This window comes from Lethenteron reissneri, chromosome 40 (assembly GCF_015708825.2).
Source record: "Lethenteron reissneri isolate LAM-NWPU_2019-01 chromosome 40, ASM1570882v1, whole genome shotgun sequence".
NCBI classification, from domain to species: domain Eukaryota; kingdom Metazoa; phylum Chordata; class Hyperoartia; order Petromyzontiformes; family Petromyzontidae; genus Lethenteron; species Lethenteron reissneri.
This window is the reverse complement of record NC_083818.1, coordinates 11,319,083-11,345,367: the sequence shown is the minus strand read 5'-3', so window position 1 is coordinate 11,345,367 and position 26,285 is coordinate 11,319,083. Positions and strand designations below refer to the sequence as shown.

The 26,285-nt window shown below is 51.1% G+C and overlaps 1 protein-coding gene across 6 annotated transcripts in view; it reads right to left on the bottom strand.

The window, feature by feature from the left end:
- The window catches only part of LOC133352518 (MDS1 and EVI1 complex locus protein EVI1-A-like), a 258,386-nt gene that overhangs the window by 153,228 nt on the left and 78,873 nt on the right, over positions 1 to 26,285 (bottom strand). For all 6 annotated transcript variants that reach the window (XM_061568213.1, XM_061568214.1, XM_061568215.1 and 3 more), the window contains exon 2: positions 9,704 to 10,257. In XM_061568213.1, the coding sequence (XP_061424197.1) occupies positions 9,704 to 10,257 (554 nt within the window). The remainder of the gene's footprint in view (positions 1 to 9,703; positions 10,258 to 26,285) is intronic.

The following is a 26,285-nucleotide window of genomic DNA, read 5'->3' as shown; positions in this document are numbered from 1 at the left end:
GCACGCCTGGTCAGCTTGGTCTCCACCGGCGCTCTTGCTGGCGAGACAAAGGTGCTTACATGGAACCGCTGCAACATCGTTGTAAAGTATATATAACATTTCATATATATATAACTTTTAATATAGAAACATTTAACATTAATAAATCAGTCAAGCTCTTGGTGATTCTGGGCAGGATACGTTGGCTGGTAGAGTATGTGGGTGAGTGAGTGAGTTAGATGAGCAAGTGAGTATACGAGTGAGCAGATGAGTAAGTAGATGAGTGAGTAGATGAGCGAGTATAGATGAGTAAGTGACCAGATGAGTGAGTAGATGAGTGAGTAGATAGGTGACCAGATGAGTGAGTAGATGAGTCAGTAGATGAGTGAGTAGATGAGTGAGTAGATGAGTGAGTAGATGAGTGACAAGATGAGTGAGTAGATGAGTGAGAAGATAGGTGACCAGATGAGTGAGTAGATGAGTCAGTAGATGAGTGAGTAGATGAGTGAGTAGATGAGTCAGTAGACGAGTGACCATATGAGTGAGTAGATGAGTAACCAGATGAGTGAGTAGATGAGTTATTGAGTAGATAAGCGAGTAAGTGAGCGAGCGAGTAGGTGGGCGAGCGTGTAGATGGGCGAGCGAGTAGATGAGTGAGCGAATGGGTAGATGAGTGAGCGAATGGGTAGATGAGTGAGCTAATGAGTAGATGAGTGAGCGAATGAGTAGACGAGTGAGCGAGTGTGTATGGCGTACGGTGGTTGAACAGTGTGGTGGTGGCTGAGATGAAGCAGTCAAGCGTCTGGTAGACCGAGACCCCTCGACACGGGCTGTGGAGGAATGACCGAGTGAAGATCTTGGGGAACAGGAGTAACCCGAGCCTGACAACGCCTCGGCAATGACGGGGCCATCCTCTCCACGCGTGACGGCCAAAAGGTTGGCTTTTTGAACGGACGAACCTTGAACTTTAACAGCAGCCACCCCTCGCCGCCGCCAAACTTTCTGGCCCCCCTTGGCTCGGCGCGCACACTCAACTTGACTTTTTTTTGGTTTTATTAATCGTCCGCGGCATGTGGCGAGTAAATTAACCTCGCGATGAACCTACGTGACCGCAAGAGGTTCGTCCGTGGCAAAACAAAGCGAGAAGAGACAGAAGCTCCCGCCGCCCCCGCCGCCCTCATCCATCAACCGCCTAATGCCATCCCAGAGCATCCCTGCACAATATTACACGCGGCTGTGAAGCGCTTGATTCGTTTTCAAGACAACTTAATGGCGTGCGGCGAGTCGCTCCCAGGGGCGTTGGACTAAAGCGAAGAATTTCAGGCCGTCTCACCCTCGGGTGTGCTCAGGAATGAAGAGAGGCCGAAGGCTGGTGGGGGGAGGGGGGGTGAGGAGGAGGAGGAGGATGATAGGGTAGTAGTGTACAGCAGCAGCGGTGGGGGAGACGACACGGCTATTACTCTCGTGATGACGTCTGTGCCAGGGTTTCTTATTTATATATAAAAAAGCTCAATTGTCAATTGTGGCACCTTTATGAAAACGTCTGAAACTCGGGTGTTTTAAATATTCTGCCCCCGACTCTACACCATCATCATCACCCATCGGCAATACAATGGGTGGTGATGATGATGAGGCCCTTCCTGCGCTGCTGCCGTACCACAGGAGCCTGCGTCGTAGCGATTCCTCCAGCACCTGCATGATATCGGATCAATGATGACGTCACCCTGCTGCTGCTCTATATAAGAACGGGAGACAGAGCAGAGCCTCACCATTCTGGCGAATTGCCTGATGATGCTGGATGCAATTACCAGTGAAACGTCGTACTCAAATTGTAAATGTTGTAGTTTCACGCTTCAACACACCGGTGGGCTAAAGCAGTGAACTATTTGTCTTTTGTCAACGTGACACTTTTTTAGTGATTGGCCGTGTCGGGTGGTGGAGGGTTACGACACATTTATAAATAACGCGATCTAAACCCAGAAACGTTGATTATGAATAAGATTGGTCGCGAAAGCCTACGTGTTAAACGGATTGCACCAGTTGCAACTCCTCGGTGGGGCGTCCCCTCGCAACCGTTCCATTCATCGACTGCCACTCTGTCATTAGTCTCGACCATGAACTACCGTCACTCTCAGTGGTGTTGTCGCCATACACAGGCCTAACTTACTTTCCTTACCAGTCTTTGACGATTGCTACCCCCCCCCCCCAGGCGATTCAATGCAGGGAATCGATTATTTTGTGAATGTCTTAGCGAAAGAAGTAGCCAGCCTCCAGCAAGCACAGGAAGCCATGCATCAAACACGTACGAGTAAACACATATATAACAATCAATGATTATGCAACGCCATTCACTGTATGTGATGCGAGCCTCATCATCGGTATCAATCGACGGGTTGATGAAGCGCTGCTCGAACCCCAGCCGACACACCTCACCGTGGCGATCCAACCGGTCGTTAGAAAAAAGATTGGCAGGCTTTAAAACATGTATGTATTTTGTCGAATGGGACGCGACAAAGCCACGCAAACGGCCCGAGCTCTCGAGAATCCACAGCGTGGAATAATGAACTTCACTCGATCGCAGGCACCAACGTGACTCGCCAAAGCCGCGTGAGCATCGCCTGGTGGTAGCATAGACCCGCATCGGCGCTACCCAACAATTACAATGTTGCAGATCTGATTGCCGTCTTCACTGAGAGTACACCCAGAATAAAATATGTTCCGTGGGGTCACAGGGGTTCGTTTTGAAGGCTTCAGTGACCAAAGAATATATATTGTGGTCTTCAAAACAAATGAATTGAAAATAAAACCATCACCAAGCAGTGGCGACGCTGGTGGTGGCAGTGCAGGTGGGTGGAGCTGGTGGTGGCGCTGGTGGTGGTGGTAGTGGTGGTGGCGATGGTGGTGGTGGTGGTGGTAGTGGTGGTGGCGCGATCCAACCCCGCGTCCGGCCCGGCTCTTGCGCCCCTCCGAGCGCAGAGACTCAGCACCGGACCGCCGCCCCCTCCACCACCCACCCCGACCGTTCCGTGCGCGATCAGCGGCACGCGGACAAAAGGCCCTCTTCTCTCTTGTTTTGTAACGCGAACTTGCCCGCCGCGACAGGTGCAACGGGGCCGCGGCCAGGTGTGGCACGGCCGGAGGGTTTTGTGGCGCGCGCGAGCGTCGACGCCGCCACCGCGACGATGGCGGCGGGGTCAGAGTGCGCTAATTGTGCGGGGGGATTCCGAGCTGACGCTCCCTGCAGGACCCACGGAGGATCATTCCCACGCCCCGTCGCACCCGACGCGTGCGTGCACGCGGGGCCGAGCGAGACTTCGACTCCGGTCTCCGGCGTAAACGACGCTTGACCCTTCCGTTACCGGCGGCTGTGCCGGTGGTGCCGTGGGGGAGAGCCTCGTGGGAGTCCACCTGGAAGGGGTTTTTAGTTTTTTTTCTTTTTTCTTTTTTTTCAACAATAGGTGCAGAAATGAGCAGAGCCAGAATACACCGGATCATGACCACCGGAATAAAAGTACAGAAATATCGCTTCCCACGGCTGTGATTTAGGAGTAAGAAAAACAAAAAACTCAAAAGAAAGGACAAGAGAGACGGCAAGAGAGAGAGAGGATAAGATATTACTTAAGGGTGGCAATTACAGAACGGGATGATTGAATCAATGTTTTTTTGCGTGCGCAATCATGCTTGATTGAAAACAAAAACCACTGCCCAGGTTTTGCAGTCCTCTTTATATTAAGGTGTAATGGGTCAAACTGAGACAGATGATGATGGAACTTACCACCGCTATGTCCCACACTCAAGTATGCGGGTCTATCGATAGGTATGTTGAGCAAATTTACATCACGGTTCTGGAGCATAACAAAAAGCCCCAAAGTCCTCTAATAAGTCGCTCGAGCCCACTCACTCACCCCAGGTGTGCTTCAATTAGCTTTGGACTCGTCCAATAAGCAGATGATTTTGGTAGAGTGGGTGGGGGGGGGGGTCAGGGGTGGGAGAAATGAAGAGAAGAAAGGAGGGCAGCATTCCAGCAGAGACTCGGCCACCGTGCATCGACTTCTAAGTGAAGTCAACGCGGACGGCGGAAGGCGGAGAAGCCGAATGAAAGAGGGCTTTCATACGCGTGCGCGCGCTATCCGGGGATTATGAAACAGGAGGCTCGACGGGCGGAGCGCCGGGGTTGGGTGCCCATCGGAGCGTCGCTCCCGAAGGAGTTTCTCCGCGCGAGAACCGGGAGCGCGCGGCGATCCGCCCCGAGGACGCCGATTGGATCGCAGGAGAATTCACAATCGTTCGAATAACTCCGACGACGGAGTTACACATCGCCGTGTACGTTTACAGCAGTTTTGTCGATCCACCATCAGACGAGGGTAGTTGGGAGGTAACCGTCTTTGACCATACTTCACCAGGCTGGATGGGTTGGTTAAGGATAAGGAGCATAACGAGTACAACAACTTGCAGTCGTACGACAATATGTTAAGCATGGTCGTTCCCCATCAAACCAATTTCCAGGCTCAACTCTGCTTCGCTGTCTGTAATCTGACGACAGGAAACCATCAGGGCCAGTGACCAAACTCTCTTGGTCGGGTGCTGCGACAGTTACTCAGCGTCAACTTTGAGACTTCAACCCGTGGGGCACTCGGGGGACTTGTTGCCACGCTTGTGAGAAGTGCGATTTGGTGCCAGAATTGATGATCGTGACGATGGGAGACCATTGATGAGGAACTGTTGCATTCGTTGTACTTGAGGAGTTTGGCCAGTATACGGATATACGGTGGTGTCAGCTGAGGGTCAGGGGTTAATAAATTAAGTCAATTGCGAGAAGGACATCCTGTTTGTTAAAACGAGAACCTAATATTCCTGTGGGATCTCATAAGAGACCAAAACAGATCCTGCAGGAATCCCAAAGTAATCCTGTCGGATTCAACGGGAATTCCACATTCAACGTCGACTTCCTCTGCGTATAGAGCCATTCTCGTTATTACTCGTCAGTAAATAGATTTTGGGCATTCGCCTTCCGTAACTATTACGCTTGTTTATGCAGGAGAGCCTGGCGCCTCAACGATCCTTTTCGAGAGGGCCCTGCGCCAAGTTTTCACGGGGCGACAGCAGCGGGCGTGACGATTCCTCTGTTTGCCAATAGAGTCAATTCAGAACAATTCTTCTAAATTGGACCATGACGGTAGCACACAACGGCCCGACCTTCTTCGCGCAACCGCCTACCCAGGCATCTTTACTTTATGCTGAACACAACGGCAGCATTGACCGGGGGGCAGCCTGCCGGATTACAACCGCAAGCCTCTGCGAGGAGCAGCGGCGATAACACACGCGATCGCGTCGACCGCTGGCAAAAGAAGAATTTAACTCGCACGGTTAAACTGAACTAAAAACTAAACTTACGTTTATTTTAGCATGTAAGGCCCACTGAGCTAATTTTCAGAAGCCACCTGGCTATCACATAATGATAGGGAGAGAGACACGCCGACTCCAAATATACAGCAAGCATCACGGACGGGATTGAACCCACGACCCTCCTGCATAGCAGATGAAGTAGTAAACATCTCGTCAATGCGGTTGGCTGCGTACGGTGCAAAAGAAGTTCAACAGACAGACATACATACGTGAATTAACCACGTGTAGATGAATCGTGTAGGCTTAAAGCAGCAATCTCACCAGCAAGCTTCGTTCCTCAAACACGTCGAGAGTTCCAACGTGACCCCGCTATTTGGGACGATTGGGCCCACGCGATGACATTCCTCATCCTTGTGGAGGGTGGGCAGGGGTTTTTCCTCCTCCTCTACACGCCAATTTCCAGGCTCAAGTGGGTCCCGAGAAATTCACTCAAACTCGCGGCGTCCGTCACAGCTGCCGGAAAACCGGGCGGGCCCCAACGGCGAGAAATCTCGATCCACTCCGGGTTTACAAAGGGACGCTTTCTTCCTCCTCCGACGACTGGGGCCCTCTCCAAAATAAATTAAGGAAATACTTTGCGCCGGATTAATAAAGGACAACCCTGACAGCTTGTCAGTGTTGTCCCAGCTTTGTGGGAACTTTCTTTTTGCTTACCTCCCCACCCCCCGTGGACTTTCCACACTTAATTAATGAATTTTAGCGGAGAGATCATGATAATAAAACGCAGCCGACGATACGATCAAACCTTGCTCTCCATCTTCATTCTCTTTTGATTCTTTAGCCTCAATTGGGGGGACTGATTTCAGCTCCCGATTGCATTCAAACCAGATAAGGGCAACAAAAAATAAACCGAAGTGAGTGCGGAATTACGTTACCACGGCCCTGGGTGCTGTGTGGCGTGGCCTCAACGCTGCGGCCTTATTATGTATTTAATATCGCCAAGTTTCTCCCCCCACCAACAGCGAGCAGCCACAAAAAACAAGCCATAGATAAGTTTGCCTTTGGAGCGCGGCTCCGCGCAGCGTTTCGCTCGCTCGCTCGCTCGAGACGGAACGGACTCGGGTAGGCGCGAGGAAGGAACCACAATGACAAGCGGTGAAGCACAGCAGAAGCCGCTCGGCTGAGCCGCCGTTAACAATTGCCCAAGCTCTGCGGTCATCTATATCTAAAGATGTTTTCAGCCAATTAATGATAGTGTACGTGCGGGGTTGAAACCTGAGTGCCCGGAGAAAAGTCACACGCATGCGAGGGGGCAACACTGTATCCCCTACAGACGATCTAGCAGAACCACTGTGTGTCGAGAGAAAATACCGACATGTCCTTGGCTATCAATTATCGCCACTCTTAGCCCACAGAGGATCCGAACCAACAATGTATGAACTGGAGTGCCGATTTAAGAACCTGAAGCAAATTTTTACGACGTAATTAAGGTTATTTTCTCTTAATATAAATAAAACGGACACCATTTACCTCTCAAAAACTTCTGAGATCCCCACGAGCGTGTGCACGCAAGCGATCGTGTGATTGCATAATTAAATGAGTAGAAACAAAAAAAGCGAGAGAGAGAGAGAGAAAGGCATAGACGCGCTGTTTCGCAGACGAGCAAATCATGCAATTTGGAGAGGAATTTGCTGCGTCTGGGCAGCGCAGACGTCTGGCAGCTGAGGCCTGCCAATGGCCCGGGGTCACCCTCTGTTTATTTTGACAGCCTCATAATTAAAGCCTCGAGGTCACACGGGGCCATGAGCACCGTGCGGAAGCTCATATCAGGAGCAGCTGTCCCCCTCCCCCCACCAAATCTCAACAACCCCCCCCATTCCCATCCTCCCCCCGCAACCAAACCCAGCTCAGCCCCCCACCCCGTAATTACGACCCCAAGTACCAGCGACTTACCGGTCCCTGCCACCACAGGCACACTATTGGCAAGGCCACATCGAGGATTAGGGCTGTCAGCACTGAGGTACACAAAAGCTGGGAGCGTATCCATGGCATGAGGAGCAGAGAGCATCTCGCAACACTGGGAAGAGTTGAGAGTCACGTGTGCGGCGTGCGCTGTCTCCATTGCGCAACTGATACGAAAAAAAATACCGGGGAGTTTTAATGTCCCCGTGGAGAGTTGTAGATTCACAAGGACCGATTTACTTGGATGAGAGAACGTTCATGGGACAATTCAGGGTGGCTAAAATCCTAATCAGAGCTGAGGGGGGCTCTGTGCGAGTCGAGCGTATTGCCATCAGGGCCCAACTAACTAATATACTTCAAATTTTCTTCATACAAATTCCTGTATTTTCTTTCAGTTGATCATGCAGGTTAAGCTTCTTCCAGACCAGTGTTTAACAGCAGCATTTTCTTGAAGTGGTCACACTTCATCTGAACCGGATTTGGCCGTGTAGATCTCACGGACAGAGTCCAGGCCACTTGTTTTCAAAGAGAGGTCTGCCAGACCTTGAATAAAGGAATCAGTTTGCACAACGGTGGTTAATGCTGTGGGTTATAAAAGGGGTCTGTCTCCACGTGTCAAATTGTGTTGGGCCTAGTGTAGGCTCTTTGGACCCATGTTAGGCCACTCACATTTGTGGGTTTGATAAAAAAGAAAAACATACAAGATAGCCGCACCCGTAAGGTGATAATCCCATCTGAGTGAGGCCTTCCCTTTTTAACACTCTTTTTGTTGCAGTGCAAAGGAAGGTGGTGACGATAAACGTTTGCATTGTTTCTTTTTACGTTGTTGATGCTGTTGCACCTTTGAAAACCGTGCACTATCATTTCAACACCATTTCTGCACGACCACAGAGGGGAAGGATGCGTCATCTTTTACAGTGACTGGAGACTTCGCAAAGGGACATTGTCCGTGGCACCACAACATCACCTGCTTCTGTCTCTCTTTCTCATGCCACCTTGTTTTTGAAATTGAAACACATTCTCGGAAGCGGGCGGACACCGCTCTCACGACGCCCACACGCTGCGCGGACAATGGCACCTGTCGTCTCCCTTTTGTCGCCTTCTCTTTCATTGTTTTAGGAAATCACGTGAACGGGCGGCCATGGCGGCCATGGCAGCGTGAAACATCTCTCATCTCGGGCCGCCCCCCCCCTCCTTCCTCTTGGCTGTTCCCGTCGAGGCGTGAGGAGGTGAATGACTCAAACTCAAAGCAAATGTTGCGATGGACGTGTAACATAATGTTAGTGAACACCTGAGGGGGACTCGGAGATTCAGGGGTCAGGTGAAGCTAGTTAGAAAGCGACAGCAAGTTCTGGTTCGCTGGGACCTCGGCAAAATTAGATTTACAGTATTTGGCTGCTGCTATAAACGTCCACGTGATGATAAGCCACTTCGTTGAGATATCATTTGTGGCCAGGTCGCTTCTGAAAAAGAGCTAGATCGCTCAGTGGGCCTTACCTGTGGGACTTCTTTTGCACAGTATGTAGACGAAACCGCGCTAAATCGGAGGTGATTTAATGACAGGGCTCAGACCATCACCTCATGATGATTCACACCTCAGTGTAAACACACGGGTGGCCACAACCCAGACTCAAATCCCAGGACCTAAGGTGGTGTTTGTCAGCTCTGTGCTCTCCAGGCCACACAGCCACCTCGTATCAATATTCACTCTAAAAAATATTGTGCTTATAAAATGATGAGAACAAGAAGACAAGGAAAACGATGGATGGTTGCCAGGAAGATCACGCTGCTCGTGTCGTACCGTGCGTCGTTCGGCAGTACGTCCGACGTTTCGCTCCACGTGCTGGGGGAGCTTCTTCAGGAACTGCACAGAGCAGCTCATGTTATCACCACGACTCTACGGCGCTACCGGCTGCCGCTGGCATTTCCGGGTCTTGACTCCCGATAGGCAAGAAAGTGAGCAGCTCAAATTGGTTCGTAAAGAATCTCGCAGGCACGTGGAGAGAAGCGTCGGACATCGTGCAGAACACAACGCGCGGCACAACCGGAAACACACAACAGAGAACGGCACAAAAGAGCTGGGAAAAAAAAAACTGATGTAGCAGTAGGCTTTTAAATTATTTCCATACCTTCATGATGCACCACAGCCAAGGTAGATTTGGAAGAGACGAACCCATTTGGCTGGCTCATTGGTAAAGCGCGTCAACCATCAAAACATGATCACAAGTACCCTCCGATACGTTCTCAGGCTAAGCCGCCGGTTGATCAGCCTAACGTGCAAAACGTCGCGGAACTCAGGAATCTTCCAAGCACGTGGCACTCTAAAACGTCGGTACATCCACGATAAACGACACGCGAGGGTTCGGCCTCGAACGCCGCAGCCACCGCTCGCACCACTCACGCCGTCCGTGCTCACCTCCCAGCAGCGGCGGAGGTCGTCCAGGTGCTGGGTCCGGGCAGCGTGGGGCGGGTACGGCCCGTAGCGCTTGCCCGACGCGATGCCCCCGCGCGCCCACACGCGCAGCCCCGCGCCGCTCTCGCTCGACTCGCGCACCTCCAGCTCCCGGGGCACCGGCGCTTCGTCCACCACGAACACCTGGGTCGCCGAAGCCGCCCCCCCCACCGCTGCCGCCTCCGATTGCTCCGACACTGCCTGCAGCTGCTCCTGCTGCTGCTCCTGCTGGTGCTCGTGGTGGTGCTCGTGGTGATGATCGTGGCGATGCTCGTGGTGGTGATCGTGGTGCAGTCGATGCTGGGGTAGTGGCGGAGGAGTGAAGCGATCGTGAGCCTCCGGTTCGGAGGATTCGACGAAAACCGTCCGGCCGATATCTGCTCTGCTGTTGCCGCTGCCGTTGTTGTTGATGTTGTCGATGTTGTCCTCATCGTTGACGTGGTCTTCGTCGTCATCGTCGCAGTGCTCGTAAGCGACCTCCTCCGACACGGCGATGACGTCGCTCATCATCTCGGCCGCTGTGGGGACACGGAGGGGGGTGCAAAGTTTGGCTGTCAATTCGGAGTGAAGGTGGTGGTATTAGAGGGTGGTGGTGGTAGGCAATCGGGAGCGTGATTATACAATCATTATCAGCAATGATGCATCTACTGCTGGATGCAAGCTTCCGCAAGCCGTCACCCATCGATCACGATCTTGTGATGTGACAATCTACCTATAGCATCCAAACTTGAGCCAATTTAGTCGCTCCATCTCCGCGGGAGATGTCCTCTTAGGAATGGTAACTCCTTTGGCTACCAGTCCGTCTCTATTCTCGACCACCCGCCATCATCCCTTCTAGCGACATCTTCTGCTCAAGCCCACTTACTTTTAAAAACAGTCATAATAATCACGTCTTCAAATTGTGCTTATTCTCAGAAACGTCTCCGAACACTTGTGCACAATACGTGGATTTATATAGCATATAAATATGACCCCATCTTAAGATGCTTTACAGAAACAGTGGGCTCTTATTTTGTAGACAGAGAGAGTGGCAGCCAGTTATAGATGGACCAATAAAGGGCAAGGTCTTGTGCCTGAACTTGAACAGGGGGAGGGGGGCAGGGAGTCGAGAGCATGGGTGGTTATGGGAAGGCAGTTCCCGAACATTGGGGCAGCAGAGCAGAATGGGGGTGCCCTGTTACCAGGAATTCTCAATAATGATTCATACCATAAACAGAGGGAGTCACTGTCTGTGTTGAGCAGGTTAATGGGTGCAAGAAGCACAAATCACCAGCCTCAACCTATATTTGTTATAGATACTAACTATAAACATTTGCCCAGAGTTTTGCTTGTGCTGATGAAATGTGTAAAATAATAATTGTATATATATATTTGCGTAAAGGGACAGATGGGATCGAGAGGTAGTCTTCTGATTATTCTCCACAACGACGCTCAGAATTGTCGTGATGTGAATCAAAATGGTGTGGATTCATAAATGCAACATGGCTGTCAATTTCACAAACATATCCGTTACATTATTTTTTTACATTTCTCAGATGCCTGCCCATGGCCGCGTTGAATGCACCCCTTTGGGAATATCACTCGCTGGGAATCGCACCGCTCAGTCTTTGCCTCATTCCACACGTGTGCGATCATCTTCATTATATTGTGTTGCGTATTTAATTTTTTCTTTGGGTTTTGATGCCGTTATAAAGTTTGACACGTGGTTTCTCTTGGGGGAGGGGAGGGGGATGGGAGGGAGAAGGAAGCTTTTAAGTCTCACCGGGAAATAATGTTGAATTATTAAAACAAAAGACATCAAGCAAAACGTTTATACGGAAACGTACGAAGCGGTTTGGGCAAGCGGAAAATACGGACGAGAGAAGCAGATAAACCGTGAAGCCGACGGGGGTTGCCGGTGCCAGGTGGGGTGGAAAATGTTACTCAACTAAAACTATTTTATATTTGTTTTACCTGGAAAGGCCCACTGAGCTATGTAGCTCTTTTCAGAAGAGACCTGGCCACAAATGATAGTGCAATGAATTGGCTTATCATCAAGTGGACATTTATAGCAACCAAATACTCTAAAAGGCGTGATGTTGATTCTAAATGTGAAGGTAAAAAAAAACGGAGGACCCGGAAAAAAAATTCATACGACCACGGGGAGAGAGACACGCAAACTCCAAATATGCAGGCATCAGGATTGTGATCGAACCCACGACCTTTTGTATACTAGGTGAGGGAGATAACGTCACCACCGTAGCGCCCCAACTCACCATGGGTAATGCTCACCTCCAAAACGCTCAGTAGGCTTCGCGTTTAATAGACACACATCATATCTCGTCTCATATTCCGTAGACATTTCATACGACACTGGTTTTGTTGTTGTTGTTCAAAACGATAATGCCCTCCTTTAAATGATAATGCCTTCCTTTAAATGACATTCCTCTCATAAGCAGCTGCCACGGTGACTCTTGGCCATCATAAATATACGTGACCTAGAAGTGAAACGTTGAAAGAAAAGTCACTGTTAGCGTTTGCCACGCGATTGTCGGAGCAACGAATCATTGTTGGCCCAATGGCCCAAAGAAGGACCAGGGGAGTCATTTGTCAGAGGTTGGCAGACGGAATCATTCCGTCTCCCTTTCAACTGCAACCTCCTACTGGACGGCCTGATTTTGAACGTGTTTTTACTCGTGCATCGCATAACCCAATAAACACTTGCAGCAGATTCATCGGAAAATTAACATCCACGCACACAGTCGTTTGCGGCATAGGTGACTGGCCAGAGAGACAACTCTGTGGAATTAACGGCTTGTTACAGCAATCTCAGAGGGTAAATTGGAAATTACAAATATTTATTCCATTTCAACGAAGCCAATTATGCAAATATCTTAAAGTGCTGCGTCCATTTAACTTCAATTAAGCCGCTGATTGTTGGAAACGCACTACTTTTGTTACAAATCCACGGCCCTGCTCTAGATTCCTCTCTCCCCCCACTCGGAGCACAACTTACGTGAACAGGTAATGTGGAAAAAAAAGAAGCAAATTGACGAGACGACTAAAAAATAGAAAGCCCTCGTTTCTCTCCCGCTCGGTGAAATATTGATGGGCGCGCTGGCGAGAGCGGCCGACTGTTGATCGCTGGCTGGGACGAGGTTTTTCTTTTACTTTTTGGCTGCTGCTGCTGCTACGTGGCCCTCCCGCTAGGTCCCCATCCAGCCCGGCGGTGTCAGGGATCGTCGGGGCCTCAAGACGACAACGAACAGATTAAGATCTCCGGCTGACACGCCGGGGGCGGGCGGGGGGGACGAGACGTGGCGCGACGGGGGTGCTGCCTGTGCCAGAGAGACGCACAGCGTGCGGGAAAGTGCAGGTCTTTGCGAGCCGGGGAAAAAAAAAAAACCCATGGAACAATTAACGTGACAAGTGAGAAAGACGCAGATCTATACCCCCCCCCCCATCAATTCACGATCCCCCCCCCCCCCCCGCTATGAGCAAAGTCGGCGGTCCATCTTTGCAGACTTCTCAGCCCCTGCCATCAAGCCGAGCAGCGAGCATCTGACAAGATCCACATGGGGTGAGCCGTTCGGATTGGGGTAAGAGCGGCGTGCATCGGAGGGGAAAAAAACGAGAAGTTTCAAAGTGAATGTTCTTGATAAAAGCAAATTAAGTTAAAGTTTCAACGTTCGGCTGAAACGCACTACGACGAGAATCAAAATAAATGTTTCAAACGTTATTCACTTAGGATCGGTGGGGGGGGGGGGGTCAAGGGTGGAAGAGCGGTGGTGCAGTGGTTAGCTTACTGCCCCACGACCGTATGTGAGCCCGAGTTAGAGTCCTGGCCAGTAGATAACGTAAGCGATGTTTTAACCAGTCCTGCCTCCCTGGCCCCTACTGACCCAGGGTGGTGAAGTATGGTCAAACAATCCCAATTACCTACTCGAGGAATATTTTATCCAGGAGTGGATTGACAAAGGGCTGTAATTTGTTTTAATATAAAATAATTATTACGATTTTTTTTATTATAATCACACCGCCGATTAGCATGGTGCAAAAGAAGTTGAACATACAACCATTTTATCACTTGTTTCACTAACAAAGAATGACAATAATAGGCACGTTGCTGTGCCAAGCTGTGCCTCGTGTGAGTGAACTCTTTTGAATGGCCTCCACTGTGGCGAGATGTTAACTACCTCGCCTAGTATACAGGAGGTCGTGGGTTCAATCCCAACCCTGAAGCCTGTATATTTGAAATTGGCGTGTCTCTCCCCGTGGTCGCGTGTGTTTTTTTCCGGGTCCTCTGATTTTTCCCCTCCACATGTATAAGCGTGCGTTTTAGAGTATGTGGCTGCTATAAATATCCACGTCATAAGCCACTTCATTGAGCTATCATTTGTGGCCAGGTCGCTTCTGAAAAATAGCTGGTAAAATAAAATATAAAATGTTGTAGTTTAAATTAAATAAGAAGAGACTAGGACATGGGGTTGGTCACACAAAGATGGTGCTAAACTGGATGACATATCGAGGAGGAAGTTTGACATTTGCCTGATATTCCGCACATAGTGCTTTACTTAGTAAGGTGGCGAATGAGGACATCAGTGGCATTTTAAAGTCTCTATTAGGAGACCGAATAAAACATAAACCATCACGCGAACCCCGGCCATCCTCGCAGTGGCTTTTGGCCAGCTATCGAACAAAGACAGCCACCGCATCGCGAGCTTTCAGATGCACTTCTTCCGGCCGTCTGGAACGTTCTTCTTTCCGATATTAGGAAGCCACTGGAGCTGTGCGATTTTAAATCTAGATTTAACCTCATTTCTTTATAACTGCTTTTTGTGTTTAGTTTATTGTCCTTCCCAAGCAAAATAAGTTCAACATACAGATTTTCTTGTTACCAATATCGTAAAAAGAGTTATTGTTTTTTGTGATGTCTATGGTTCTTATTAAAATCATTGGCAATTGCTCACAGACGTCCACGCAATGTTTAATCAGCAATGTTAATGCTTGGTCCGAGTGTGATTGTGTCACATAGCAGAACCGGGCGTGGACGGGAAATTGACGGTCTGCACACTGTTTTATGAACGTGGCGACCTGAGTTCAATTCCCCGTCATGGCTAACGTCAGCGGTGAGTGATACCTGAACGGATCTTGGGCAAACCCTTCAATCTACAAGAAACCAACGTGATGAGGTCATGGTCAAGCAACCACCTATGACCAAACACGGCAAGGCGACGCTTTACAGCAGTATATTGGCTTAGTTATTATAATTATTATTATTTTAAACATACAATACAAATAATGCATTGATTTTTTTCCCAACTTAGCACAACATTGTTCTTTATACAATAAGGTTTGTACAAACGTCGAATTGCTTTGGGAATAGCGGTGTTGACGAGTCTATTAAACAATCATACGGTAGCACGATGGCGAGTTCATAAAAACACAATTTACGAGGTGCCATTGTCGTGTTCACCGTTGGTTACAATCCACTCCCCTCCCCTCCCTCCCTCCCTCATTGTTCCACGCGCCGCTGCTGCCGCCCGACCAGCGAGGCCCTTCGGACGCTGCCCACTCCGGCTCGCCCAACAACAAAACGAAAGCCTCTCCACAAAGCTGGGCGACGGTTTTATTGGCCCGTGCACAATCCACGCCAGGGCCACCGGCACGCACACTGCCGAAGCCCTCTGCACCAACACAAACGGCGCACTGACTTTCACGTTATGACCAGTTAACTCTACACGGTGCTTGCATTGCGCGTGGCGGTGTGGCGCACGTGCCGCCGCTTGCAATCGCGACGTTGCTCGACTCGACGGCGCTGATCCCGTATCGAAAGCGGCTCCAGAGCTATTGCTGGTGGCAGCAATAAAATTGGTTTTAAAAGTCAAAGTCTCTCTCCCCCTTCTCTCTCGCTCCCTTTCTCCGCCAGCCCTCCTCTCCCCCTATCCCCCCCCCCCAATTCTCTCTCATCCCCTCCCCGTGCTCAAGCCTTCCCGAAGGATGCCGCCACTAGACATCTATTCATTACACCTTTCAAGCGAACGTCACCCATGGGGCCCTGGAAGCTAATAGACGTTTCTGAAAGATGATGAATAATATTAATAATCAATATTAACCCACACTGGGAGGAGAAGGGGGGGGGGAGAGCCGGGGATTTCAGGTTGAGATGTGCGTTCTTTGTGCAGCGCTGTACCACCACCACCACCATCGTCACCCACTTTGCAAGCCCTCCGAGCCGTGGTGTTCTTGCTTTTGCGCGAGGGCGGTCGGGGACGGACATTCGCGTCCCCACCGCCCCGTCACGTGCGGGGCTTCGAGTCGCGGATCCGAATTTGTGACCGAGACGTTGCTGGATATTTTGAAAAGAATCACAAAGATGTATCGCTGTGTCTTTAATACAAGAGGCGGGGAAGGGTGGGATAAAAGAAGTAAGGAAATGTTTACAATCGACTCAACTATTCGCTACAAATTGCTATAGTTCTGGTAAGATTTTTTGCGGTAGTCATCTGTTGATGGCCTAATGGTTTGCGGCGCCACTGACATGATCTCCCGGCGTGGCAGTTGAAACGATGGTGCAAGTTTCTTAAATACTCCAATACCCCCCACCCCACTACCACCTCTCTCAACCCAGCGGTTTTCATTAATCCTCTGCAGTTAGTCGATCGGCAGGCTGTGTTTGATGGGGGTGACAGTATGGGTACCCCGACATCTACCAAGGCGCCTAACCAGCGTGGAAGAGGTGGCAATGGAATGGAAGAGTAGACCAAGGACCTCCACTCCAGCTTCCTGGAGCGTAAGCGAGCAATTGTGAGGCTGCGTCTTTACCTTCTTCCACCTCCACGTTGTTATGCCATCGCCTGAACATCGTCTTACGCGGGCGGTGGTGCCTATGCACGTGGCTGCCAGTACATTCAGCACTGTGGAGGCAGCAGCCGTGGTTGGTGGATCACGCACTGATGACTGGCTTACTGTGGAGCATTGATCGAGGTGCAATACTCTGGCTCGCCAGCAGAAAGCAGTAGAGCAAAGTGTGGACTCGTGTAATCTGTCCCTTCTGTGCGGGATAGAGTATTGCCCCCTCACGCGCGCGGATTTTTCTCCGGGTGCAGCAATAATTGGCCGAAAACATCTTGATATGTAGAGAACTGCAGAGCAATTGTTGTTGGGGGCCGCCGGCTCACCGCCTGGCCATCTTCCACGGCTTGGTCTGTGGGTCCTAATCAACAATTGTGGGATGTAATTTTCATGAACAACGCTATAAATGTAAAAATAAACAAGCATTAGCTTGTTTAAATTATATTTTTTCAAGGGCAGTTGCTTCGCTTTATTTTTCGAATTCAGAATGTTTCACGTTCCGTAAAAAGGGACTGCCCATCTTAATCACGAAATACCAACAACAAGATACAAATATCCCCCTATACCTTTTATAACAGATTGTTGGGGCAAGTGCTGTTAGCGAGTAGCCTCTATGGCAAAGCGCTTCAGGCAATGCGGCAAACCCCCGCGTCGTAACGATGGCAAACGAACAAACAACGGGCGCACAGCCGGCTCAGCGTTATCAAGACATGCATGTACATTGAAGCAGCGAGCCTTGAATAGACATATTTATACACACACACACACGCGCGCGCCTCCTGTCACCTAGAAATGCCACTTGACCCCCTTTTGCAACCCAAGTCGTCGGGGGTTTGGCGCGGCCAATGGCGATAAATAAACAAAAACGTTGAAACGAGCGCGGCGGCGATGAGATTCGTCGCGCTCGGGGCGATGTTTGTTTGTGCGCACAATTTTTGGTTTCTCTTGCACGACTTAGCACGGCTGTTTTGTAGCGACGATTAGCCCCCCCCCCTCTCCTCCTCCTGCCTCGTTTATTTGTTTACTCTCTCACCAATCACACGGGGGGAGTGGGGGGGTGGGTCTCGCTCTCGTACCACCCTCCAGATTTCCCCTCGGAGCACACCGTGGCGTTATTGGGGGGTGGGTGGGTTGCTGGTGGAGGTGATTGGTGGTGGGGGCCCCACTACGCTGCCCACCACATTTTGTCAGCGTGATTAATAGCTCTTTAGATCATCTTTAATTCACTCTCTAATGGACTAGAAGGGGTCTCTCGCTCTCGCTCGCTCTCTGGCCGCCCCCTTTCTCCCTTCGCAACCCTCCCCCGCCACCGCCGCCGCCGCCGCCGCCCTGTAACAGGGTGATGTATGCTGCGATCGCATGTCGCGTGACAAGGTGGGGCACGAATCATTTCGACGCGAGGTCTGACGGGCGAACCCGGCCCGGTGCGGGACTTGAACGCGCGCCCGGTGCCGTCCCAATACAAATTCACGGCGCGCGTCCTCCCCGCGCCCTCCCCGCGCCCTCCCCGTGCCCATACACTCGCGCGGCGGTGCCACCCGATTAGGGGGGCAGTGGGGCAAGGGGAGGGCAGGGGGGGGGGCTTACTAGATCGAGGGGTTTTGTGGTTGTTGGGCGAGGAGCGTGCGGGCTTAGCGGTGGGGTAGAGAAGGGGGGGGGGGTAGAGAGGGGGGTAGAGGGGGGTAGAGAGGGGGGGGGTAAAGGTGAGGGTAGAGAAGGGGGGTATAGAGGGGGGGGGGTAGAGGGGGGTAGAGGTGGGAGTAGAGGGGGGTAGAGAGGGGGGTAGAGGTGAGGGGTAGAGAGGAAGGGGTAGAGGGGGGTATGGGGGGGGGTAGAGAGGGGGGGGTAGAGGGGGGTAGAGGGGGGTAGAGGTGGGTAGAGAGAGGGGGTAGAGGGGGGGTAGAGGGGGGGGTAGAGGTGGCGGTAGAGAGGGGGGGTATAGAGGGGGGGGGTAGAGAGGGGGGGGGTAGAGAGGGGGGTAGAGGGGGGTAGAGAGAGGGGTAGAGAGGGGGTAGAGGGGCGGTAGAGGTGGGGGTAAAGAGGGGGGGGGGGGTCGCGGCAGCGGCTTCGCATGCTGCTCATTGCGAACAGCGTGCGTGACGTTCTGTGTGTTTGTGTGTTCTGTGTGTTTGTGTGTTCTGTGTGTTTGTGTGTTCTGTGTGTTTGTGTGGTCTGTGTGTTAATGTTATTCACGTGCATCGCGGCTCTTGCAATGTTGAGTTTTAGTATCGAATTCGATGTAAAAAATTGTCTATTCTTGTTATTCTGGTTATTTTCGAGCAAGCGGCTCAACGTTAAACTCGTACGGTAGCTGGCGCGGTGTGGAAACGTCGCCACTGGGGAGACAAAGGCGGCCAGGCGTGGTGCTGGCCACCCACCCCCTCGCGTGCCGCGCCGGCCTTCTTACGGAGATCGCTAAAAAAAGCACTTGCCCCAAAGTCCGTTTTGTCTATACGGGGCAGCTTTGGCTTTGTGTCTCCGTGTTTTGCGCGCGTGTGTGACGATATATTTATTTTCAAATCATTCATTTTTTCTCTTCTTCCCCCTATATCCGAGTGGAAATGGGATACTCGGTGACGCCATCAACACTCGCAGCAGGGGTGGCTGCTTTTACAGCAGAATGAGATGCAATCCGTCTCAGTTCTCTCTCTCTCTTGACCATTTCACGAACCGCCTCCGAGCATGGCTGGAAGGAGGCTCCTGCGTTCCGCGCGCCTCCGTTACGTTAACAAAGCCGCCCCCCCCCCCCCCCCCCCCCCCCCCCCCCCACTATTAAATCATCACGCGTCTTCTTCTCCCTCCTGTTAAACGGTACCAGAGCGCAGCCCTGCAACTGCGGACTTTCGCCGCTTGTCGGCGGAATTGCCTTCGCTAGAGGGAGCTCGCGGGCCCCTCTAGGCGCAGGTGCTGAGAGCGAGGAGCAGCATCGATGGGATGTCGGCACAGGCCACCCAGAGGGTGGGGTGGCCACCAGCACCACGCCCGGCCCCCGCCTTGTGTCTGCCCGAGTGACGTTGTTTAACACACCGCAACCAGGTACTCGTTTTGAGGCTGAGTTGACCTAGGGGAGGCCCAGGAACGGTTCAGATAATCGTCAGTGGTCTTGGCCGTGGCCGGGAATCGAACTCGGGATGCCGGGTTCGTGGCGACGTTATCCAGCTCATAGTACATAGAGACAAAGACCCCCCCCCCCGTGTAGCCTTAACAGACTATTGGGGCAAGTGCTATTAGCGAGCACCTGTGAAGGCCGCCACGGCACACGAGGGCGTGGGTGGCCAGCACCACGCCCCGTCGTGATACTATGGCACTACACACAGACAGGCGCGTGTAAGCGCACGCAAGCTCAGGTGGACACGTGCAGAGGACACAGCATTATAATTGTGAATAAGCGATGGTTTCTCCATTACGTAATAAGTCACGTATTAAAAAAAAATTGCTATCGTGACCTTCACACAGCCATTAGCATGGATATTACTCATCAGAGCCGATCGTTTATTCCCACCCCTCCGCCCCCCCCCCAATTCATCCCCCTCGCACCCCCCTCCCCGCCCCCCCCCGTAAAAATCACGAGCAAAATTAATAGGTAATTATGCAATTAATATCACGGTGAAGCTGACAGCTGGAAAGTCATTTATATATTTACAAAAAAAAATCCTGTCAATGTTGCACCGCCTGTTACCGGTTTACTTCGCAAGGGATTTGGAGCAAGGCCAGAGCATCACCGAGGCATCTCGGCCTCAGGTTCCATTTGTAAGGATGATACCAGTGCCCACGCTCATTTATCGTTAAATTAGTTTTCACCAAGTTGTTCAACTTTGATCCATGTCGGCCCTGATATTCTCACTTTTCATTTCATCGCAAAATGTGGAACACTCATCGCGCAGCCACGAGGGAGGCCGCCCCTCCACCTGTGCTGCCCCCCAGCGAGTGGAATTCCCTTCCACCAGACATCCGTGCTGTCGACGCCGTGCCTCTGTTCGAATGCACGCTCAATGCGTTCCTTATTTTCTCAGCCTGTGACTGAGCATCTCATTTTATTAAATAAATGCACGCGCGCGCACACACACAGAGTTTCCGTACAGTGTCTTGAGATGCAGATTCATTTGAACTTAATTCGCCCACAAATTGCATTATAATTATATGGGGAATGCCTTTTCAAAATATCCGGTGAAGCCTCCGTGACTCTCACGACACCTTTCCACGAGCTTCCTACATTTGTATGTTGGGACACTTTCATTCAGGAGCACGTGGAAAGAAACCAGAGCAAACCAGCGGATAACTGGATTGAATTAATGGATTCATGGGCTCAGTGGATTAAATCCATGGGTTTAATCCATGGGTTTAATCAACATGTGCGGAGCTTTGAGCGTTATCCGCGGGTATTACTCTCGAAACTCCACACAGATGAATTCAATCCGCTCGCTCTATCGCCATCCCCTGGTCCAGTTCCAAGGCTTTAACAAAGCAGGGAGTTTCAGAACTCCGCGTGCTCCACGAGGCCTCGGAAGCTCTCAAGCCAAGGGGTTGCACGCGCGCTCGACGACGCGAATTCACCGACCTGGGCCGCAGCAGAGACGCGAATTTACAGATCGACACGCGGCCCATTGTTTGTTTCTCCCATTCCGCCCGCTCACAATAATTCCCGCCCCGCTCGCCGTGATGGATTAAAAATCCCGTACCTGCCAAACTACCCGCGGTATAATTATCGCGCATGGCGAAAGCGGACCCGAGCTAGCGTTGTTTGCCTTTCGGTCACAAATGTCACCCGCGACTCGATGATTTACGGCTGCGTTTATTGCAATCAAATAAACTACCAACAAACTCTGCGGCCGCGGCAATGGTAACCGTCGATTACGCGACGATCGCGCTGGTGTGCGCGTACATTTGCCGGTAACCTTGGAAATCCGCAATAAATCTTCTCCCGTCTTGCGCTCCTGTTAATCATTGTCGGCGAGACGTAAACTTTCGCTGCTGGAGGGCGGTTGGGGGGGGGGGGTCCGCTGAGAATCGCGAGCCTCGTTCGCGAGCAGCAGAACGCCGATAGCTCTCCGCTCGGCGGGGAGGCGGGGGAGGTTTTACTTTTTGACAATCAAAACCCACGTCGGCGTAAGGCGCTGACCGACCAGCCACGAGAGGACACGAAGTTAGGCCCACCCGTGACGATTCTATCTCACCGCACCCTGTAGTCTTGAAGCCCTACGAAGAGCTTTTTTTAAGACGACGTTGCAGGCGCGGTGGATGCTGCGCACCGCAACGAATTCCCGCGACGGAATTCCGGACCGTTCTGGATCCAACGAGGCGCCGCAGCTCTCGTGTCGCGATTTCAACTTAAACTACGGTGGGGGTGGTGGTGGCGGGGGTGGTGGTGGGGGGGGAGCAAGTGCGAAAGACCCCCCAGCCCACTCGCCCGCCCGTCACTCCTCGCGCTTCGAGTGCCTCTCACCCCGCAGGCCGGCGAGGGAGCGGGCAAGGCACAGGCGGTCGTCCATCGAGCCGCTCTCAGCAGGTCCGACCAGCGCTCGGCTTCCGAGGTCTGACGAGATCGGGGCTGCCACCGGCCATGTTGACCTCCACGTTGAGAAACAGGCGTTGGGACGATTCAGGATTATTTCGCTGCTGTGACTATCCCAACGATGAGCCACATTTGTCGAGCTGTCGTTTGTGGCCAGGTTGATTTTTTTTAAAAATAAGTTAACACATCGGTGTTCGCTGTCTGGTAGGATGTTTTAGTTTCATTCGTTTGTGTTTCGGCGATTTGTTTACCTTTCTTATACTGTGCACTCCTATCGTGTTGTTGTATTGTTTGTTGCTGGAACGTTCTCATCCCGTGCCCCTACTGGACACCTGTGAAAAAGAGCTTCATAGAACAGGTCTGTCAAAGACCCTGTCTTTCTGACAGACCTGTTCTTCACCTGAGAACGGCTGCTTGCGTTGTGGCCGAAACGTCGTGAGAATTATTTTATAATGTTTTATTTTTATTATTTTATTATTTCCATTCTACGTGACTTTACCGAAAGAACCAAGAAGATGAATCCCTGCAGTCACAAAAGCTTTAAATCGAAAAGAGCGTAATAGCTCATCGGATTCCTCCTGCAGTGTAAATTAATATTCTGATTATGATTGGGCCACCCAAGAACACCAACCCCGCCGACCCGTCCGTCTGTCTGTCTGTGACTTGGGGCCAATGTTGAACGGCCTGCGTAGTCGAGGCTCTGCGCCGAGGGGAAATGATGAGTCGCGATTTGATTATCTTCCTGCGCCCCCCTCCCCCCGACCCACTCACCGAGCCGTGGCCCGCTACAGTCTGCACGAGGAGGAGGAGCGTGGACAGACAGCGCGCGAGCCTATCGCTCGCACGTGTTACGCGCGCCACGCGATAGGCAAGAGAGGCGTCATTCATTGAGACCAGGTGCCAGTCCGCTGATGCAGAACATCGTTCTCACAATGTAGATATGGGATTACGGGAAAAATAATACAATATATTTGTAAAACTACTTTTACAGCCCTCTGTGAGTCTACTACTGGACGAAAGCCTCCCCCCGCCTGCCATGGCGTGTGAGTGTTGGCAGGTCGTTCGATCATACTTCATCGCACTAGTCGGTGCGATCCTGGTCCTGAACCCATTCAGACATCAATCGCCGCCCGCTGCTGTTAGCCTCAGCCGGGAATCGAATTCATGTCGCCAGATTGAGTGCGCAGTGCGGTAACGACTGGTGCCACTCATCGTCAATGCCCCCGACACTATACACCCCTGAAACAAAACACACGTCACGGTCTTAAGCGCACTATTACTATCATAGAACAGGAATCTCTGTCGCAGTAAGCCGGATTGTTTATGAATCGACTTATGCCCAATACCTCACGGCGCTCTGCACCGCGTACCAAGAGCGACGCCAAGGAGTCGAAATCGAAATCCCACGACTAATAAAATAACAAACAACAATAACAACAACTACAACAACAGTAACAAAACTGAGACGCGAGCGTGACACATTCAGCCACGTGCGATGTCCCTTATTGAGGCGGCCAAAACGTTTAAGCGGGCCACGAGATACATTCCCTGCTGTGATAAAAGACGGTGCGGTCCCATTAAATGTTAAAGCGCAAAAAAGCTTTCGCCCTGTGGGTGCTGAATGGAAGTTCACTTCACTGCGGCCACTCGGTACAACGACGAAAGAGAAAATATAAATAAATGAAACTATCCTCATTATGTTTTCTTTAGACACTTAAGTGTGAGTGAGTGTGTGTCGCGGTTAGCGCGCTGTGCTACGAACCTGAAGGCCCGAGTTCGATTCCCGCTCACGGCCAACACCAGTGACGATTATCTGAACGGGTCCTGGGACTCCCCTATGTCGACTCAGCCGCAATTGAGCACCCGGTGTGATGTGTAAACGTAGATACTGGGGAAACAAAGGTGGTCGGGCGTGGTGGCTGGCCACCCACCCCCTCATGTGCCGTTCCGGCCTTCAAAGGTGCTACTCTCTAACAGCACTTGCCCCAACAGTATGTTGGAAACTATACGGGGATCTTTGCATTTGTCTGTGTTGTACACCCTCCTCCACCCGACAAAATCGCGAGTGGCAGCAGCGTTTGAATCGTTTTAAAATGTACAATAATATGTTTTTTGGGCGCGTGAAAGTGACTTTGAAATACGTCTACACTTATTGATGCCGACGCGTTTATTTTGGTTTCACCTTCCTTTCCATGAGAGGCATTACAACGTGGGACCACTTTAATTGTGATTAGTTGACAGAGAGAGTGCAGTGAACAGAAAAATAACGGCACGCGCTATAAATTTCACACCCACCCACACCAGCAACCGTTTAAACGCACAGATATTCGAATAAAAAACCCTACATTCTCAATCCACTGCTGGATGAAAATCTCCCCAGGGACAAATTGGTCACGTGTTTTGTTTATTTCCATGCTATACTTCACCACGCGAGTGCACGCGAGTGAATGGCAGCACTAACTTGGTCACCGATGTTAACCGTGGCCAGAAATTTGACTTTGTTCTCCAGACTTGACGATGAGTGCACGCGAACCACTCGTAAGCATGCGACGACGACGCTGATTATGGTGGTGCTGGTGGTGATGATGGCGATATGCCTTTATCTATATTTGCACCATGGGTTGTTGTATTGGAAGCGTCGGCGTTCCCCGTACACCAGTTGCGAGAGTTGATCATTTATCCATCCCCCCCTCCCCGCCTGCGATTGGAATAGCAGCAGCGGCGAGCGGCAAGCAGCCCAGCCGCTGTAATCACCAAGAGGGAAATGAATGGGGCGGTAGTGCAAGTACCTAATTGATTTATTATCTATCCCGAGACTGCGTTACAGCTCAGCTGCGGAGGATGGGGGGGGGGCTGCAATCCATTCTCTCTCCAGCCCCTCTCCTCCCCCACCCTCCCATTTCCCCTCCCCGAGCCGTCGCGGCACACACGCCAAGCCCAGGCAATTTACAAGATAAAGCCCCCCGTGCCAGCCCACAGAGTATTCGCTACATATGGCGACAGACAAATGAGATAATTAAAAGAAAACACGGCGAGATAAATTGCCTCAGGTTAATTAGTTTATCAGTGGTAATAGAGGACATCCATTACCACATCAAAGCGCTGCCTTGTCTGAATAAATGTAGACGTCAAGGCTGAGAAATAAACTCGCCGCCGCTGCGAAGCCGACGGGCGGTACATACCAAATGGTAGCGGCCCGAGCAGTGGCTCGCCTCGACTCTTCAGCTCTTGTCCGGCCAAGGCGGCTTTGTCGCCTCCAACGCCGAGCCACGCAGGGGCTCTTGAACCGACCCCGGGCGAAACAACGCCACGCGGATAATGCGACGCTAATGTGAAAAAAATGTTGATGATGATGTTCTTTCTCGATTTGAAGCTTTCGTGACTGCTGGAATCCATACTCTTTGGTTCTTTCGGTAAAGTCCGCGGTCGCGCCGCCCGGAATCGTTGCAAAAATCGTGATGCCACCGATGGCCGCTTCACGCACGCCGCCACCGCTGATGATGATAACGATGATGGCGTTGATGATGATGATGGCGTTGATGATGATGATGGCGTTGATGATGATGATGATGACGACGATGATGGCGTTGATGATGATGATGGCGTTGATGATGATGATGGCGTTGATGATGATGATGACGACGATGATGGCGTTGATGATGATGACGATGATTGCGTTGATGATGATGACGATGATGGCGTTGATGATGATGATGATAATGAATTCTACACGCGCAGGACATTGAAATATTGAGCTAAGAGCAGCGCTGGCAACAACTTAGCGATTGATGACGACCAGCAGGATGACCGAGTGATCATGGCAATTTGAACGGACGAGATGGATTGATGGATGGATGGATGAATGCTGATCGTGACAAATGCGATGGAGACAACTGTCAGATTAAATAAAAAAAAAACTATATATACACCTAAAAAGAATACACCGTGCAGATAACGTGCTAAGATTTGCACAGAATGACTTTAGAGAAGTAAACTTTCTTTGTTCACACGGAGATGGTGGGGGGAGGCTTCGAATTTTTTTTACGGGGAAAAGGCTAAGAAGACGAAAATAAGACAAAATACGCGTGGCGTCGTAGACGCACAAGAAAGTATACTTGCTCCACCATCAAATATTGATCTCTACCTGTGTGAAAAACTGGCCAATTGCTGTCGCTCCACCACGATGGGTGTCTGGAGACT